Source organism: Crocodylus siamensis, chromosome 5 (assembly GCF_052110815.1).
Source record: "Crocodylus siamensis isolate JL-2025a chromosome 5, ASM5211081v1, whole genome shotgun sequence".
Lineage (NCBI taxonomy): Eukaryota > Metazoa > Chordata > Crocodylia > Crocodylidae > Crocodylus > Crocodylus siamensis.
Window position 1 is genome coordinate 133065646 of NC_143399.1, and position 19468 is coordinate 133085113.

The 19468-nt window shown below is 46.9% G+C and overlaps 2 protein-coding genes across 4 annotated transcripts in view; both read left to right on the plus strand.

Annotated features, from left to right (window-relative positions):
- The window catches only part of LOC149864609 (C-C chemokine receptor type 5-like), a 43842-nt gene that overhangs the window by 9168 nt on the left and 15206 nt on the right, over window positions 1-19468 (plus strand). Inside the window, exon 2 of one of the 2 annotated variants that reach the window (XM_090046351.1) lies at window positions 504-575. The gene's annotated coding sequence lies outside the window, so the exon portion shown is untranslated. Of the gene's footprint in view, window positions 1-503; window positions 576-2980; window positions 3038-19468 lie in introns of those variants that run through there. The other variant, XM_090046349.1, reaches the window with a different exon arrangement.
- On the plus strand, window positions 499-11349 carry LOC149864610 (C-C chemokine receptor type 2-like). 2 transcript variants are annotated; one of them, XM_090046353.1, is made up of 2 exons: window positions 499-575; window positions 8182-11349. In XM_090046353.1, the coding sequence occupies exon 2, from the start codon at window positions 8193-8195 to the stop codon at window positions 9237-9239; it is 1047 nt and encodes a 348-aa protein (XP_089902479.1). In that variant the 5' UTR covers window positions 499-575; window positions 8182-8192; the 3' UTR covers window positions 9240-11349. The 2 variants fall into 2 exon arrangements, with proteins under 2 accessions (XP_089902479.1, XP_089902478.1); XM_090046352.1 differs by lacking the exon at window positions 499-575 and adding an exon at window positions 2901-3037.

Below are 19468 nucleotides of genomic sequence, written 5' to 3' on the forward strand. Positions count from 1 at the left end.
CCAGTGGGAACTATCCGGTGTGCTCTGCTCAGTTTCCCCCCCTTTGCATTCTTGTTATGAACCTTAGCCCTTCACTCCAGTCCCTGTTTTCATTATTATTTGTTCAAAGTACTCACTTCTCCTGTAGCCTGCCCAACTGAGGGAGGCCATAAAGTTACTTGGTGACCCTAGGCTCATGCCCCTTAAGGTGACAAATATGCCTGGCAAGTTGCATAGGACCACATATTAAATGAAAAGAACAAAGTATTGAATATCTGTTTAGCACAGTATATGGTGCATCTGTACTCTGATGTGTGTAATGTATATACATTATAGTATATACAGTATATATGGCACAAGACCATGAATATAAAGACTGTTCCATACTACATATGCAGAAGTGGACTGAATTAAGGTTGCACAAGCAGCATTTTCTAAAGTAGTTTCTCCCTAGAGCAGTCTTGGTTCTCAAGTATGGTACTGCCCCTTTTTCAGTATTATTCACTCCTTTACTCATTTTTCAGGGATTTCCCATCCTACCTTAGGACCAACGAGCTCTGAATTCTATAACATCTGAACTCCTGCTTAGGGGATAGGTAAGTAGATAATGCCACCTTTATTCTGTCACATCCTAACTTTTGAATGCTTAACTTTCAATCTTTATCACCAAGGGCTTTCCATATTCTTTCTCCTCCTGTGCAGCAGAGATGACAATTGTCAAACCCAAAACATGTATGCTATTGCAAGTGTACTGCAGTAAATCAAAATGTTACAAGGATGTGTGTTCCCTTTGCTCAGCTGTGCAGAGATGTGCAAAAAGTCTTAATACTTGTCAATTGTTTTCTGTAAACACTTGTTTGTTTTTTTACAAGAACATTTGCAGAACTTGTGTAGGTGTATGCATACAAGAGTTCACACTGGAAAAAGCTTACTCTGTTATTCATAAACATTGCAGTTATCCAGTTAAGCAGGGTGTAGCAGGGTGTAGCAGGGCACTAAGGTGCCTGCTACTGATAGCAGTAATATGGGCTCAGCTGCCACTTACCAGGGCAGTGCAGGTGTGGGTTGCTGAAACAACCAGTCCGGTCAGCTGACCAGAAGGGGGCAGGGCCTGGCCTCTATAAACAGCGAGGCTGAGGCGAGAGTCAGTTCCCCTTTGGCAGGCGAAGAAGCGGGAGCTCTGCTGGAGCAAGCAGGGCAGAGAAGCCCGATGGTCTGAGCAGTGCCTGCCCGACGATACTGGGTGGAAGAAAACCCTGGTAGGGATAAGAATGGAGCTATGGATAGCCAGTCGGCTTGGAATTTATGTTATAACACAGGAGTATGAAGTTTTTGTTTTGTGGTTGTTGTGTTACACCGGAGGACTGGGTGAGGCTGTAGGGGTGGAGGAGGCCTCATGGGAGCTCCCCAGTAGTGGGGGGGTTCCTAGTGCTGGAGAGAGCGCTGCATTTTAGGGTGTCCCGACCCCAGCCCCAGTGTGGGCATAGGCAAGAAGCCCAGTGGGCGTGAGACCCGGGAAAGGGGTCTGGGGGCCAGGTAAGGCTGAGGCCACTTGAGCCCCAATTGGGAGAAGCCCAGTGGGCGTAGGACCCAAGGAAGGGGTCTGGGGCCAGGTAAAGCCAAGGCCACCTGAGCCCCGATTACGGGGAGCACAAGGCACAGGCCCCGGTTGGGGTTGAGAGCGCGGGGAGCGGGAGGCACAGGCCCCGGTTGGGGGTGAGAGCGCGGGAGCACGAGGCACAGGCCCCAGGGAGGGCGATTTGCATGAAGGCAAAGGCAAGCCCAGAGTGGGCAATATTGGGAGCACGAGGCAAGGCCCGGTGCGGGCAATGGTATAAGGGCAAGGCCCTGGTGCGGGCTATGAGAGTATGGGAGAGAGGCCCCGGTGCGGCGAGGGCCGCAAGGGAAGCGAGGGGGCACCCGTGAGGGCACAGGCGGGCAATTGGACAGAGCCCCGGTACAGCAAGGCACCGTTCCAAGGAGGGCAAGAAGGCAGCCTCCCTTTAATGATATTTACCAGCAAGACGTGGCGGGCGAGATAGAGGGTGCATTCAAGACCCAATTTGGCACGGTAGGTAGGGGCACTAGGGGAGGTCACGGCACCCCTAGGTCGCCCTGCCACACAGGGACATTTAGGCCACAGGTGACCAATTACAAAGCATAAATAATGACATGCATAATAAACTTTCAAAGCTATAATCATAATGCATAATTATGCAGAAATCTGGAGTTTGAAATATTTCATATTGGTGTAAGTATTTTGTTGAACAGCTTTGAATATCTAATATCTGTGCAATTAGCAAAACCTCAGATAGTAACTGAGTTGGCAGATTAATAGCTCTGGTGATTACTGATGGAATTTCTTGAGTGTATTTTAACAACCCTTGCCACAGATAGTACCTTAATCCGCAGCACACAAGGGTGTTTGGGGCAATGTAGCTTGTAGCTCTATGAGAGGGTTGTTCATATACAAGTTTTAGACAAGCTGTTGCATGGATAGAAAAGATCCTGCCTTGAGCAAGGGGTTGTATTAGCTAACCTCCTGAGGTCCCTTCCAGACCTACTTTTCTGTGATTCTACAATATTAAATCATTGACTCCAATCAAACTTCCAGCAGTTGTTTCAGATATTAGGAAGATGCCACATTAGAGTTTAAGCAGTGTTAAGAAAAGTAACAAAATCTTGAATCAAGTGGATCATTTAACTAAAGTTAACTTTTGATGAAACTACAAAATTAGAAAAAATTACAGTCGATCAAAATTACAGATATATTCAAAAGGGGGCACTGAAGATATATTTTTATCACAAAATATTTATAATATGCTGCAATACCTGTGGAATAAATAGATGCCAGTCAGGGAAATGTTAATATATCAGTTTTTATAGTTGCAGTTTTTTTTCTTGCAGATTATTTGTTGAATGCCGTGTTGACAATTTCTTGGAAGGTGCTGCAAGCACTTGATCTGAATTGCAAGAGACTAGAAATTTGCAATTTCATCCTACTACCTTTCTCTCAGTGTTGTGTAAATTCTCTGATTTGTTCTCTCCTAGTTAATAGGTAAGTAAAGAACAACAAAAACAATTTAAAAAAAGTAACAGCTCTGAGTCTCGTTTATGATGTGGTCACATGATACTGCTCTTAATGAGGTGTCTTTGCATAACCAAAGCAGATTAAAGTGGCCTGAATGTCAATGATAAGAGGCTGAAAGATTAAAAGAAATAACTTTGTTAAATGGAGTATAGGCCTGAATCTCATTCACACAGAGGACCTGAATTTTATTTGCACAGCTATGTGAGCATAATGTGTCCCTAAAGTGGTTGTGAATTCCATTTACATTCACAATAAGGCCAACTTATATTGCCAAAGTGGTACAAAAGGGCCTTGGGGAAAATAAAAATCAGAGCTTTATTTTCTTTTGAATCAAAATAAACTGAGTTCTTTGACCTGAGAAACAACATTAGAACTAGGCAAATAATTTGCAACAAAAAGTTTTATTTTATAATGTTTACCTGTTGAATGTTTTTTGAACTTGTCGGCGCTGAGCGCTATGTCACAGTGGGCCGAGACGGTCGAACAGGTGGGGCTAGTGGCAAGGAGTCAGAGCGGTCAACACGCGTGTGGTTTCAAAACAGAATGCTTTTATTTTCTCTTACTTACGCCACGTGATGGTAGTGTAGCATAGGTCAGGTCAGGCTTGGTTACAATGGTAACGAGAAACGATGAACGATCGATAATGACAACGGTGAAGAACATGAATGAGTTGATCAAGGACGTAGAACGAGTAGCCGAAATGTGTACGAAGGTAGCCGGCACGAACAAGCAATCAGAACGAAGGAGTAATCAGGATGAAACGAAGACAAGCGTTGCGAGGAAGGGGTATGCCGGGACTCGACGGTGGCGGGGAGACCAGTGGGGCTCCGGGCCTAAGCGAGCCAAGGTTCTCCTAAGGCGGTCTCCGCTGTGCCAGTCTCCGCTTAGATCTGGTCTGGTCTCCGAACTGGTTGTAGTGGAATGTCGGGCTAGCAATTCCGGCACCGCTTGGGGAGCCACGGGCTTTACGGAGCGGGCAAGCACGTGGCTTGTGGGGCAGGATTGGAGGTAGCTTTATGACCGCCTTCAAGGTTCGCCGAGTTGGCACAAGTAGACGACTTAGAGTAAGTTGTTAGTTTTCTATAATAAGTTTGTAGGATGTCTGTTGGTTCACAGGGTTCCGGAGTAAGCCCTTGCGTTCTAACCTGATGGGCTAGGTGTGGCTGCAAACTCCTTAAGTCCCAGAACTGTTCAACAGCTCATTGAGATAGGGTGTTAGTGGTAGAAGTTATTACGGAGTAAATATAAGGTAAAGTAAAAATTTATTTTATTCACTCACCTGGCCTCACCCTCTTACGAATAAGAGGGGAGACAGGCTGGAACGAAGTTGCAGTAAATATAAGCATAGAAAGCGTAGATATGCTGTCTAAACTACGAAGAGAGGCAGTTAAGAGGTGGAGGCTCCGATGTTTCTTCAGTTACAGTATGCCGGATACAAAGGGGGTCTGTTGGCTCACAGGGGTTACTAGCGAGCCCTTGCTTTCTACCCCTTGCGGGATAGGTGCGGCTACTCACTAGTTAGTCCTAGGGCTGGTCAACAGCTCATGAACAGGATGATAGATAACAAAATTGTAACGCGGTGAATCGCTGTCGATGAATCGCTGTCGACTGTCGGATTTTCGAGGCCTTGGTTTTCGCTGGGATGAGCCCAGGCGGGGAGGCTGAGGACTGGCTACAGGGTGATCAAGCCTGAAGGGTTGTTCAGTCGTTGTCTCTGCTACTTCTTGCCTCTATGCCTCTTTATAGATGTTGGTTGGACTGCCTCTGTGATACTAACTATGATATAAGCTAAGCATACAGAGATAGGATAGTTTTCTTTTACATAATAGTTACTAGGTACATTTTCTACATAAGTTTCGTTTCTGCAGGAATTACATTTATAGATAAGAAATGAAACTTACAGAATACGCATATGCAGCTTAATACAATACGTGGGAAAATATAAAGCTTTCATTTTGATTAGAAGCCAAAACTACGAGGTTACATAAATGTGAGAGTGCCGCGCAGCAGTTATACAGAAATAAAATAAGACATTTACACTGGTCTGGTCTCCGCTGTGGGCGGAAACTCACTGGCCTTAAGTATGATCCTTCACCATCCGCCGTAAAGCTGGCAAGTCAGTCAGCAACACAGAAGTCCTTGACTTCAGAAAAGCTGACTTTGACAAGCTCAAGAGGCTAGTCAGTCAGGCCCTCAGGGACCATGACCCCAGGGAGTTGGGAGTTCAAGAAGAGTGGTTGCTTCTCAAGGAAGTGATCCTCAGTGCACAAGCTAAATCTATTCCAACACGGAGGAAAGGCACCAAGAAGGCACAGCAGCCCCCCTGGCACTCCAGAGACCTAGCGGACCTACTGTGGCTAAAAAGGAAAGCCTACAAAGGATGGAGGACAGGATTCACCTCCAAGGAGGATTACTCCACGCTGGTCCGGTCCTGCAGGGAGCAAACCAGGAAAGCCAAGGCTGCAAGTGAACTCCAACTAGCTTCAGGCATCAAGGACAACAAAAAGTCCTTTTTCAGATATGTGGGGAGCCGGAGGAAAAGCAAGGGCAATGTTGGACCCCTGCTAAACCAGATGGGGCAACTGACAACTGACGCCCAGGAAAAAGCCAACCTATTAAATAGGTACTTTGCGTCAGTCTTTCATCAGTCACATGGGATGCCCATGCCTGCTATGGGACAGGGAAATCTGGGTGAGGGGGATCCCCTACCCTCCATCAATGCTGACCTCGTGAAGGAACACCTTGAGAAGCTGGATACCTTCAAGTCAGCTGGCCCTGACAACCTGCACCCCAGGGTACTCAAGGAGCTGGCAAGTGTCATAGCCCAGCCCCTGGCACGGATCTTTGAAAACTCCTGGCACTCTGGTGTAGTGCCCGAAGACTGGAAGAAGGCCAGTGTGGTGCCGATCTTCAAGAAAGGGAGGAGAGTGGATCCGGCTAACTACAGGCCCATTAGCCTGACTTCTATCCTGGGGAAGATCTTAGAAAAGTTTATTAAGGAGGCCATCCTTGAGGGACTGGCCCAGGCTAACATTCTAAGGGATAGCCAGCACGGGTTTGTTGCGGGTAGGTCTTGTTTGACCAATCTCATTTCCTTCTATGACCAGGTGACCTATCACCTGGACAAGGGAGAAGAGATTGATGTCATATATCTTGACTTCAAAAAAGCTTTTGATCTGGTATCCCATGATCACCTCTTGGCCAAACTGCCCAGTTGTGGCTTTGGCTCCACCATGATCCGCTGGCTGGGAAATTGGCTTCGTGGTCGGACCCAGAGGGTTGTGATTGATGGCAGTCACTCATCGTGGTGCCCTGTGACCAGTGGGGTCCCTCAAGGCTCTGTCCTGGGACCCATACTGTTCAACATCTTCATTAACGATGTGGACATTGGAGTAAGGATTGGACTGGCCAAGTTCGCCGATGACACCAAACTTTGGGGCAAAGCATCCACGCCAGAAGAAAGGCGGGTGATCCAGGCTGACCTGGACAAGCTCAGCAAATGGGCAGATGAGAACCTCATGGTGTTTAACACCGAAAAATGCAAGGTTCTCCACCTTGGGAGGAAAAACCTGCAGCACCCTTATAGGCTCAGCAGTGCTACGTTGGTTAGCACTACAGAAGAAAAAGACTTGGGGGTCATCATTGACCACAAGATGAACATGAGCCTCCAATGCGATGCTGCGGCTAGTAAAGCGACCAAAATGCTGGCGTGCATCCATAGATGCTTCTCGAGCAAATCCCGGGACGTCATTCTCCCCTTGTACTCGGCCTTGGTGAGGCCGCAGCTGGAGTACTGCGTCCAGTTTTGGGCTCCACAATTCAAAAAGGATGTGGAGAAGCTTGAGAGAGTCCAGAGGAGAGCCACGTGCATGATCAGAGGTCAGGAAAACAGATCTTACGATGACAGGCTGAGAGCCATGGGACTCTTTAGCCTGGAAAAGCGCAGGCTCAGGGGTGATCTGATGGCCACCTATAAGTTTATTGGGGTGACCACCAGGATCTGGGGGAACATCTGTTCACCAGAGCGCCCCACGGGATGACGAGGTCGAACGGTCACAAACTCCTGCAAGACTGTTTCAGGCTGGACATAAGGAAGAATTTCTTTACTGTCCGAGCCCCCAAGGTCTGGAACAGTCTGCCAGTGGAGGTGGTTCAAGCACCTACATTGAACACCTTCAAGAGTAAATTGGATGCTTATCTTGCTGGGATCCTATGACCCCAGCTGACTTCCTGCCCTTTGGGCAGGGGGCTGGACGCGATGATCTCCCGAGGTCCCTTCCAGCCCTAATGTCTATGAAATCTATGAAAATCTATGAAATCTATGATTCAGGTGGCCAATCACACAGCTTCCCCTATGGAAGATTCTAGCCAAATTACATCATGCCTAGAACAAGACCGGGCATGCGCATAGTGCCAATTTAGATTACCTCATTTCAAACCACATAGGGGTCAAACGTGGGGCATGTTTGGGCATGCGTACTGGCCTTTTGGGGGTTTTTCCACTGGCGTGCCTATACATGTTCAGTTTAACTCTGTGTTATCCAGCACCTGTCTTAGTTTTGGTTCAGACAGAACTCTGAAATTATTCTAAAGCCATAGCTCACCAAAATTCACCTCGTCATGGTTCATTGCTATGGTGAGGGCTAGTAACATCTCAAAGTGGTTAGAAGGCTTAACAAACATTTCTCAGCTGGGTACCTTGTTTTTTCCTGGCTTCTCTTTTTTTTTATCTCATTCTGATAAACCACTGCCTAGTTTGCCACCTCTAAACAAGCCACCCCTTATATTCATTAGTCATCAAAGCTTTCACTTGTGTCACTTGTGTTTACTGGAGATGAAGAACACTTATCCTAAATGGTATATTTGGAAGCTCACATGGATTGAACATTTGGCAAATTAACTTTTTCAAATTGTTTATTTATGTGGCCTGTAGCATTCATTTACATTTTATGTCAGCAGTTTTATACTGTTTCCTAAGATGAAATTCTGCATTCACAGAGATATTTAAATATCTCTGTCAAACATATGATTATACAAAACACTGCACTTCACTTCTTTTACTGTGATACTATCTAATTCCTATAAATGACGATTCATTATTTCTTTCTCAGACCACCGCAAAATGAGCACCTCGGAACCAAGTTTGACAACAGAATTTGATTATGAAGATCTCCCTACTCCATTTGTAAACAGTTCTGCAAAAACTTTTGGGGCTTGGTTTTTGCCACCACTTTATTCTCTGGTGGTGATTTTTGGCCTTGCGGGCAATGCATTAGTTGTTCTGATCCTGATAAAATACAAGAGACTGAAAAGCATGACTGATATCTATTTGCTAAATTTGGCCATCTCTGATTTGCTTTTTGTATTTTCTCTACCATTCTGGGCATACCAGGCAGCACATAACTGGATTTTTGGAGATGTAATGTGCAAAATTCTTTCAGGGATCTATTGCTTGGGCTTCTACAGTGGAATCTTTTTCATAATACTTTTGACAATAGATAGATACCTAGCAATTGTCCATGCAGTGTTTGCTTTGAAAGCTCGCACAGTTGTCTATGGCATCCTTGCGAGTGTAGTTGTTTGGATTGTTTCTGCACTAGTCGCTGTTCCAGGGATAACATTTTATGGTTCTACAAATAATAATATGGTCTGTAGCCTTAACCTTCCAAGTGATAAGATGAAGCAGTGGAAGCAATTCATGACTTTACTGATGAACACTGTTGGACTTTTTATTCCTTTGATCGTTATGATCTTCTGCTATACTGCAATTATAAGGACACTACTGAAATGTAGGAATGAAAAAAAAAACAAAGCAGTTAGGCTTATTTTTGTCATAGTGATTGTTTATTTTCTCTTCTGGACACCATTCAACTTTGCTCTTCTTGTGAAGACTTTTTCAGGTTCCCTCGATAATGCTGAGGGAAGCACTCGAATTGATATTGCAATTCAAGTAACAGAAACAATTGCCATGATCCACTGTTGTATCAACCCCGTGATCTATGCCTTTGTTGGTGAAAAGTTTAGAAAATATCTTTCTACCTATTTCCGAAAACACATTGCAGTCCACCTTTGTAAACAATGTCCATCTCTTTACCGTGATAAGTTAGAACGAGTTAGTTCCACATTTACTCCATCTACTGCAGAGCATGACGTTTCCATTGGTTTGTAAAATACAATAAGACGTGTCATTAGTCAGTTTCAATCTTTTTCACCTAAAAGATTTTGGAACTAATCAAAACATTTGAGATCATCACCTTCAAGGATCTACAGTTACAAATATGTAATTTTTTTCTCTGGCATTGCAGTATTTCCCATTCTTAGTATAGGTAAAGAACAAGTCTCACAGGGAAGGTAAATAGTTTAGTAACTCGAAGTAAAATGATTTTCTTTAGAGACAAATTCTAGCCAATGTCATGTGATTTCCTTATGAAGTATGACTGAGAAGGTGGTTTGATGAAGACAGGGAAGGAGAGATATTGTGCAAAGCAGTTATGTAAAGAATATAAGGAAAACATTGTGAGGAAGGTATCTTTGGCAGAATAGTCTGTAATTTTGGCCATTTACTTGGGGCTTGATGGAAATCTCTTTAACATTTAGAATTAATAGCAAATTATGAAAAATATAATACTTTGCAATAGGATTATACTCTATTAGCCACTAACTGCTTTTTAAAAATAACTAAATTATTTTACATCAGTTTTACACTTTGTATGCACCGTATAAAAACTCAATTACTAATAATTTTATAGCATGGTTTTTAAAGGGGCTCAACCCAACTTCTTTTGCAGGTGCAATTTTGGAAGTAATTGCACACACAAACCAAGCTGTAAAAACCTTAATGCTATCAGTTGCAGGGATGAGGCTGCACCCACAAAACAGGAGCCTGTTTCTGATCAGGCAAGGAAATGATGGCTTCCAGGCATCCAATCAAATAACATGTGTCAAACTCACCAAAGTGTGAGATGAAGATTAGTCTTGATGATTCTGGTATATTAAAAGCTTTAGGTCATAAAAAAGCTAAAATAAATGGCCCAGGAGGGAAAGAGAAGAAAGAGAGGCAAAACCTGTAGTTGTGTCTAAGGTATTGTTTTAATTATTGCAAAAAATGCTACAATTTTATGAAGAAGTCTTGCAAGGTCCCTGTTCTCATATATTCTGCAGTGCAATTCTGAATAAAACGGAAAAAATTTTTCATTTTTGCTTTGCAAACAAATGTTTGGAAAATGCTTCTGTTTGCATAATGTCCAGAGATTAAACTTGGCCATGCCCATGTGACCCATCAAAATGAGTGATGATAGGCAATTCCTTTGAGGTACCCTGGCCCTTCCAAGTGCAAAACCTTTCATGCTTCTCCAATACGTATTTTCTGTGATGCTGTGATTTGCACAGGGCAACAATTTCCAGTCAATTTCCAGTAAATAATCAGTCAAAATTGATTACTTACTGAAGATTGACTATGAGAAGTAATATGAGTTGATAACATGAGTCCTAAATCTGGTAGGTAAAAATATCTTTTAAGTCCATGGTCAACAAATGAAGAATCTCATTTGTTGACCAGGGACTTAAAAGATCTGTGTATACAATGAGAAAGATAGCATCATCTCCTCAGAAAGACCTTTAGTCAATTAATTTCCAGGAACGCCTGCTAATGTGAGTGCAAGTAAAGCCTGCTAATATGAGTGTCAGTAGGGTCCAGTCTCTGTATCAGAACGCTTGCATGATGTGTTGCATCTTCACAGTAGTGTACACATATTAGATATTAACTATTTCATCCTGACAATAACATCTGTGAGGTAAATAGCTGCAGAAATAGAAAGAAAAGACATAAAATTACTCTCCAAGTAAACTTGTCAATGTAGTTATCATTTTTATTTTTCTTTATTCTTTTTTGCAAACTTGCACTAGGTTGAAAGCACCTTTTTAAGACAATACATGTGAAAGTGATTACAGTGTGATATGTATTTGCATTTAACTAGGCACAGCTACACGTGCTTCATTGGGCAGTAGCTCATTTTACTGTGCATTAAAACCTCATTTAAAAAGTGCAAATACACTAATCCTCAGAATAATAGGCTACTGTGCATTAAGCATCACTTAAAAAGGATGCACTTTCATTACCAAACATTATGACGACCTAATGTGCATTTATTCAGTACCTCACATTGGAGGTACTAAATTTAACGTGTATTAGGAAAACCGCATTAATGCATGGGTTGACGTGCGCATTGTGATATATCCTTTAATATTTTACTTGCTGTTATTGCTGTTATAATCATAACCTGCCTCCTTTGTCTTTCCAAATTAATGCAAGTAGTTAATAAAATTGTTTGAAAAATGTCATATTTTGGGTATTTATTATTTTCCCTGAAAATAAGGGGCTTTTGTTCTAAACTCTAAAAAAGTACAGAGTTGAAATTAAAACAATTGAAGAATGTATCTTAATATAAATCCACTGCAAATGAAAGTGATATGAGCAGAGGATAAAGCCATGAAGCAACCAGCCCATGAAGCAAGGCAACCAGCCCAAACAGCCCATGAAGCAAGGCAAGCATACTGTCACAGGATCAAGGAGGTGTCCTGTGACTAATATAGGGTTAAGGAGCTGCCAATCACTAGGGGCAGCTCAGGTGCTGGTTGCCGCAGCAACCAGACAGGTCAGGTGACCAGAAGGGTGTGGGGCCAGGCCTTTAGAAGCAGCCCAGGCCGGAGCCGGACCAGCAGTTCCCCTCTGGCAGCTGCAGGAGCTGCAGTTCTGCGGGAGAGCTGAGCAGCAGAGTCAATGGTGGTGGTTTGACTGGCTGCAATGATGCGAGGGGAGAGAGAGAGTCCGGACAGACGTATGAGTGAGAGTCAGCATTGTGCGGGGTTTGTATTATAAGCCTGGCGCTTATGTTATGTTGTAGCCGCTGGCTGACTCTTTGGTTTACTTATGGTTACACCGGAGGACCGGGTGAGGCTGTAGGGGTGCGAGGAGGCCTCACGGGGGCTCCCCAGTAGCTTGGGGGTTCCCGGTGCCCAGTGGGGCACGGCGGTTTGCGCTGGAGAGGTGCGGCACAGGCCCCAGAGTGGGGCAACGGGCGCGAGAGGCGCGGCACAGGCCCCATAGGTGGCGAGAAGCGCGGGAAGTGTGGCAAAGGCCCTGGAGGGGGCGAGAGGCTCCAGAGAGGGCGAGGAGCAGCAGAAGAACTGCAAGACAGGCCCAGTGGGGCGAGGCCTGGTCAAGGCAAGCCCAGAGGCACCGGTAGCGGGGTGCAGGTTGCAGCAGCGGCCCAGAGGCGCTGGTAACAGGGTGCAGGTTGTTTAACCGGCCCAGAGGCGCTGGTAAAGGGGCGACAGGAGCGTGACCAACCCAGGGGTGCTGGTAAAGGGGTGCCAGTAGCAATAGGCCCAGGCGGTTCAGAGACGGGAGCCGGGTCGTGACAAGCCCAAGGGGCGCCAGGTGGGTGACAGGCCCGGGGTGCCAGAGAGGGGCACCAGGGCAGGACGAGCCCAAGGGGCGCCGGAGAGGGCGCTGGAGGGCAAGGACAGAACAACATCCAGAAATAGCTGTGAGGCTTGGGGCGTGCTAAAGGGGAGGTAGGAGGCATGCATTGCCCATAAGGCTGGGGGTGTTGGGGCACCCCACTTGGAACGGAGGTAATACCAGCAAGGTGTCAAGGTGGAAGTAGGCAGCCTCCCATAACTGAACTTAAGATCAAAGACGTGGTGGGCGAGTAGAGGGTGCTGGACCACCTTAATTGACACGGCAGGGGGCGCTAGCGAGCTCACGGCCGCTCGCAGGCCCCACTCCGTGACACATACCAAGTAGGGACCTGCCAAAAGATGGATGTAACTGACACAGGTTCTTTGTTCTGAGAAGACTGGGGAGGAAGTATTAATGCAGCTTTTGGAATATATATATTTTTTTCAATTTTTGTTTAGCAAAGTTGGATAATGAATGTTATAAATTGGGTAGGGTGAAAGGCATTATATGATGCTTGACTACAGGCAGACATAACACTTAACTGTTTAAATGTAGGTGTTTGAACCACAAGCAACTAGGCTTACAAGCCAATTTAGAATGGTTTAAACCTCCTACAATGTTTCACAAGTATATCTGGATAATCAGGTATTATTTTGACCTGTTCCTCTGAGTTTAGTGTTATGTGTGGACACTAAACTTTCTGCAGTTAGTCTCTGGTTGGTCGTCGAGCATCCCACAATGCATTGCTCCTCACCCTGTGACTTCTTCCCCAACCTTCATATGACAACTAGCTACTCTGGTACACAGCCAGAGCTCTACTACCGTACCTTGTATTACCTATGCCTGATCCAGTCCTTGCAATCCCAGGCAGACTTGATGTAATCAGCTGTGATGTTCACTGGAACGCTTTGCCTTTTTGGGCTGCTTGGACACAGCTGTCTCCTGTTGGGTCAACAGCTTGCCCTCCAGCAAGTTTTCCCTAAGAAGGGGCCCAAGGGTTCTTTCCTGCCACGACTTGTTTGTATGGATTATTGTTTGGAGGAAGTTCTCTAATCCAGCTACTCCTGGGTTTCTCTTCAGTCACTCGCTTAGGTCTTCATCTTGGGGCTCTGCCTCCCCTATACCCCGCCTTGCACCAACCAGTGATAATGTTAGTCTTTGGCCAAAGCTAAAGAAAAGTCAACATGCCATAGATGAGTCTTTAGCCCTTATCTAAACTTAGTCTCAATCTGGTCTGTCCTTTTTATAGGCCTCATGTTGGCCTGACTCATTATGGGATTCATCCTGGGGTAGCTTTCCTCAGGGTACTCTCTCTTCCCCCTCCAGGGGCTACTCACAGCTCCCACATCCTTTCTTTTTGTTTTCTCTCTCTAGGCTCACTGCTGTCCCAGTCTCTCCCAGTGTTGTCCGGGATTCATGATCTTGAGAGATGTATGTACCCTGGCTCCTCTAAGCCAACCTTAACAGGGCATCCCACTTCTCGGGGTTGCCACCACTCGGCCCTGCCAGGGCATTCATTTGTCTCATGCCATCCTGGGCTCTCTGGAGGACTCACTTCCAGTCGTCCCGGAATGTGGTTTGGTGGCTTTTTATCCCCAGTTCCAAGGGCTGGCTGACAAACCAGCGTTGGCACACAGCCACAAAATGTGCCCACACTGGTTCTGGGGAGCATGCCTGATCTCCAGCGGTCAGTGGGCTGCTGTTGCCGTTTTCCTCCTCACTCCTACTGTGGCTTGGCTTGTCTGTTGTCAGCGACATCGCCGCTGCTGCATCTTTGATCTTTAGTGGCATTCTGTGGCTGCCGCTTTTCTCTCCAACTCAGTGCCGGAGGTAAGTTTTGCTTCATGGCATCATCTCTGCCACACTTTGGCTGTAGGGGGGCAGGATGGTTAAGTAAGTAGAGGGCTTCTAGGTTCCTGGGCTACTGGGTGCTCTAGCAGGCTGCTCAAAGTCTCCTCAGCTTTTAAACAAGCTGCTTATCAGTTAAATTCCATTGGTGGCGATTGACCAAGCTTTGTAGCATCTCAGGGAGATATCAGCTTGGCTGGGTTAGCTAGGTGGATAGTGAGGGTAACCCTGCTTCTGCATTCCCAGGGAGTCTCCAAAAGTCTCTACGGTTTTTAAACATCGCTTGTCCTTAAGCCATTGGTCAATTTTATTCTATTCCTGGCAATTGTGGAGACCTTGGGTAGCTTCCCAGAGCACCTAGCACACTGGAAACCCAAAGCAGGGGTACCCTCTTTGCCTACCTAGCCACCCCTCTTCTCCACCTCAAATCAGCTGGATGCACCCCCAAAACTGCCAGGGACACATGGTTAATAATGTTAAAATTGTTTAAGTACTTCAAAAATAATCCTCAAAAAATGAGAAACATCTTTGAGTCACTACCTGTAGTATCCATGCATTCTATGGCAGTGAATTTCAACCAGGGTGCTGCAAACAGGATTCAGAGGATAAACTCAGATATTTCAAATAGGAATCCTTAGTGTTAAAAGCATTCTGACCTGCTATGGTCTTTCTGAGTTCTTTGCAATGGAAGAATTGCTCTAATTTTCGGTAGACAAAAATCAGGTGAAAAGTAAGAGCTGACATTTTCCAAAGAGTGTCTTGAGTCTAGATAGTGTTGCCTCAAGTCTACTGGGGGTGCTCTGAGTCTAAAAAAGTTTGAGAACTACTGTTCTTTAGAGTATGACAGGGGTTATTCAGTCCTCCAGCATCCCACAGTACTCTGCCCTACTCCCCACCCCCCTTCAGGGGATAAGAGAGAGACAGACAGCCAATGAGCACTCTCCAGAATATCAGAGAATGAGAGGCATACAAGGATTCATGCTTTCCACCAAGAGGGCTGGAAAGAAGCCCTGCATAGATGCCAACTTTTATTTTTGCCAGAGAGGGGGCCTAAAATGAGCAGAGCCGAGTGGAGATTATGGAAGGATGGAGGCAGATGCAGGCTACTTGCTGCAGGCTCAGAGCCCCCTGCCCTGCTGCTCTCCCCTCTGGGAGTCCTGTGCTGGTCATATCACCTTGGCAAGGCAGCCCATGCCCACCTGGCAGCAGCTCCATGCTGCTGCCCTTGCTGCTGCTGGGCAGGCAAAGGGTGCCTTGCCATGGTGGCATGGCCTGCGTGGGGCTCCCAGAGGGACTACAGCAGGGCAGGGAGCCACAAAGCCTCCATGGACAACCCACATCTGGCCTCACCTCAAGTACAAATCTGGGGCGCACATGCCTCCCCATGCTCTCCTCTTCAGAAGTGCACACAGTGGCAGGGTGCCAACCTCTTCCCCCGCTGCCACCTGGACAAGTCACCTGTTCCTCTATTCTACTCCCCACCCTGGGCCTGGGCCCCATGCACCGCCTTGGCTGGACAGCACCCCCAGGCCCAACCCCATCACCACTCCCTCCCTCACCATGGGAGCCTCTATCTCCCTGCCATAGACTTAACTGTAGGCAGCTGGTTTGTCAGCTGCCTAGGGCTGTATTCCTGGCCACATGCATATGTGTGCATGCACACGGTACCCCTTGCATCCCTCTCCCTGCAGCTCCTTGCAGGCTGGAACTCTGCCAGCCTGCAAGGGGAACCTGCCATTTCCCATATTTTTCCATAGTGAATGGAAAACCCAGATCCTAACACACCTCCCAGCCTGCTGGCCACTGCAGAGAGCAGGGAGCACATGATTCCCCCAACCACAACCCCACCTCAGGCTCTGGGCTGGCTGAGGAAGGCAGAGGGGAGGATCCCCCTCTTGGCCCAGCACTGGACACCTAGCCAGGAGCATCCCAGCATAGGGCAAGAGGAAGGAAGTCTGAATAGGTGACTTTCTTCTGTCCACCTGGAGCCCAGAGCAGGGCTGGAGTCCCCCAGCCACACTCCTGCCTCAGTCTTGAAGCCAGCTGGGTGGAAGTAAAGCTTACATCAGATCCTGGCTCTGCCCCCTGGAGCCAGGAGCAGGGCTGGAGTCTCACAGCCATTCCTTCCTCCTCAGTCTCTGAGATAGCTCAGGGAGAGTGACAGGGAAGCCCATACCAGGGCTTGGCGCCATTCCCCAAAGCCAGGAGCTGGGAGCAAGGCTGGAGTCCCTCAGCCACACCCCACTCCTCCATCTCTAGTCTGGAGACTGAAGAAGGGGCATAGCTGGGGGACTCCAGCCCCACTTCTGGCTCCTGGAGGAGGAGCCAAGTCCCTCTTTCCCCTCTGTGCTAGGCTGCACTGGCCTTAAGTATGATCCTTCACCATCCGCCGTAAAGATGGCAAGTCAGTCAGCAACACAGAAGTCCTTGACTTCAGAAAAGCTGACTTTGACAAGCTCAAGAGGCTAGTCAGTCAGGCCCTCAGGGACCATGACCCCAGGGAGTTGGGAGTTCAAGAAGAGTGGTTGCTTCTCAAGGAAGCGATCCTCAGTGCACAAGCTAAATCTATTCCAACACGGAGGAAAGGCAGCAAGAAGGCACAGCAGCCCCCCTGGCTCTCCAGAGACCTAGCGGACCTACTGTGGCTAAAAAGGAAAGCCTACAAAGGATGGAGGACAGGATTCACCTCCAAGGAGGATTACTCCACGCTGGTCCGGTCCTGCAGGGAGCAAACCAGGAAAGCCAAGGCTGCAAGTGAACTCCAACTAGCTTCAGGCATCAAGGACAACAAAAAGTCCTTTTTCAGATATGTGGGGAGCCGGAGGAAAAGCAAGGGCAATGTTGGACCCCTGCTAAACCAGATGGGGCAACTGACAACTGACGCCCAGGAAAAAGCCAACCTATTAAATAGGTACTTTGCGTCAGTCTTTCATCAGTCACACGGGATGCCCATGCCTGCTATGGGACAGGGAAATCTGGGTGAGGGGGATCCCCTACCCTCCATCAATGCTGACCTCGTGAAGGAACACCTTGAGAAGCTGGATACCTTCAAGTCAGCTGGCCCTGACAACCTGCACCCCAGGGTACTCAAGGAGCTGGCAAGCGTCATAGCCCAGCCCCTGGCACGGATCTTTGAAAACTCCTGGCACTCTGGTGTAGTGCCCGAAGACTGGAAGAAGGCCAGTGTGGTGCCGATCTTCAAGAAAGGGAGGAGAGTGGATCCGGCTAACTACAGGCCCATTAGCCTGACTTCTATCCTGGGGAAGATCTTAGAAAAGTTTATTAAGGAGACCATCCTTGAGGGACTGGCCCAGGCTAACATTCTAAGGGATAGCCAGCACGGGTTTGTTGCGGGTAGGTCTTGTTTGACCAATCTCATTTCCTTCTATCACCTGGACAAGGGAGAAGAGATTGATGTCATATATCTTGACTTCAGAAAAGCTTTTGATCTGGTATCCCATGATCACCTCTTGGCCAAACTGCCCAGTTGTGGCTTTGGCTCCACCACGATCCGCTGGCTGGGAAATTGGCTTCGTGGTCGGACCCAGAGGGTTGTGATTGATGGCAGTCACTCATCGTGGTGCCCTGTGACCAGTGGCGTCCCTCAAGGCTCTGTCCTGGGACCCATACTGTTCAACATCTTCATTAACGATGTGGACATTGGAGTAAGGATTGGACTGGCCAAGTTCGCCGATGACACCAAACTTTGGGGCAAAGCATCCACGCCAGAAGAAAGGCGGGTGATCCAGGCTGACCTGGACAAGCTCAGCAAATGGGCAGATGAGAACCTCATGGTGTTTAACACCGAAAAATGCAAGGTTCTCCACCTTGGGAGGAAAAACCTGCAGCACCCTTATAGGCTCAGCAGTGCTACGTTGGTTAGCACTACAGAAGAAAAAGACTTGGGGGTCATCATTGACCACAAGATGAACATGAGCCTCCAATGCGATGCTGCGGCTAGTAAAGCGACCAAAATGCTGGCGTGCATCCATAGATGCTTCTCGAGCAAATCCCGGGACGTCATTCTCCCCTTGTACTCGGCCTTGGTGAGGCCGCAGCTGGAGTACTGCGTCCAGTTTTGGGCTCCACAATTCAAAAAGGATGTGGAGAAGCTTGAGAGAGTCCAGAGGAGAGCCACGTGCATGATCAGAGGTCAGGAAAACAGATCTTACGATGACAGGCTGAGAGCCATGGGACTCTTTAGCCTGGAAAAGCGCAGGCTCAGGGGTGATCTGATGGCCACCTATAAGTTTATCAGGGGTGACCACCAGGATCTGGGGGAACATCTGTTCACCAGAGCGCCCGAAGGGATGACGAGGTCGAACGGTCACAAACTCCTGCAAGACCGTTTCAGGCTGGACATAAGGAAGAATTTCTTTACTGTCCGAGCCCCCAAGGTCTGGAACAGTCTGCCAGCGGAGGTGGTTCAAGCACCTACATTGAACACCTTCAAGAGTAAATTGGATACTTATCTTGCTGGGATCCTATGACCCCAGCTGACTTCCTGCCCTTTGGGCAGGGGGCTGGACTCGATGATCTCCCGAGGTCCCTTCCAGCCCTAATGTCTATGAAATCTATGAGTGGGATAGCAGTCTTTAAAAACCTGAAAGGTTGCCATAAAGAAGAGGGAGAACAACTTTTGTTCCCTGCTGCAGGGGGCAGGACATAAAACTGTGGCTTCAAACTGAAGCAAAGTAGATATAGATTGGATATTAGGAAAAAGTATTTGTTATTAGAACACCGAAGGAGTGGAGTAGTCCACTGCAAGCTTTGTTCAGATATGATTTAGCAGTATTTCTGCATTCATGCAGCAGGTTAGACCAGATGATCCTCAAGATCCCTTTCAATCCTATGATTCTATGAAAAGGGAAAATTATCAAATTTGCAACCTGTTCATTAGTTACACTTATGTAGAAAAAAATGTTCTTACAGCTGTTTTAAATGGTTGATTGGATGGGATCCCCAGTATTTAGTGTTTATAAAAGGAAATAGCTTACCTCTAGGCTTGCATGAAAGGGTAGTGGTATTTGTGAGAACACGTTAATCTCTTATGGGGTGGTAGAGTATGTCCTGCAATACAAGTGTAG

What these genes read in the sequence shown, in the direction of transcription:
- LOC149864610 (XM_090046353.1), top strand. Translation starts at nt 8,193, where the DNA reads ATGAGCACCTCGGAACCAAGTTTGACAACAGAATTTGATTATGAAGAT.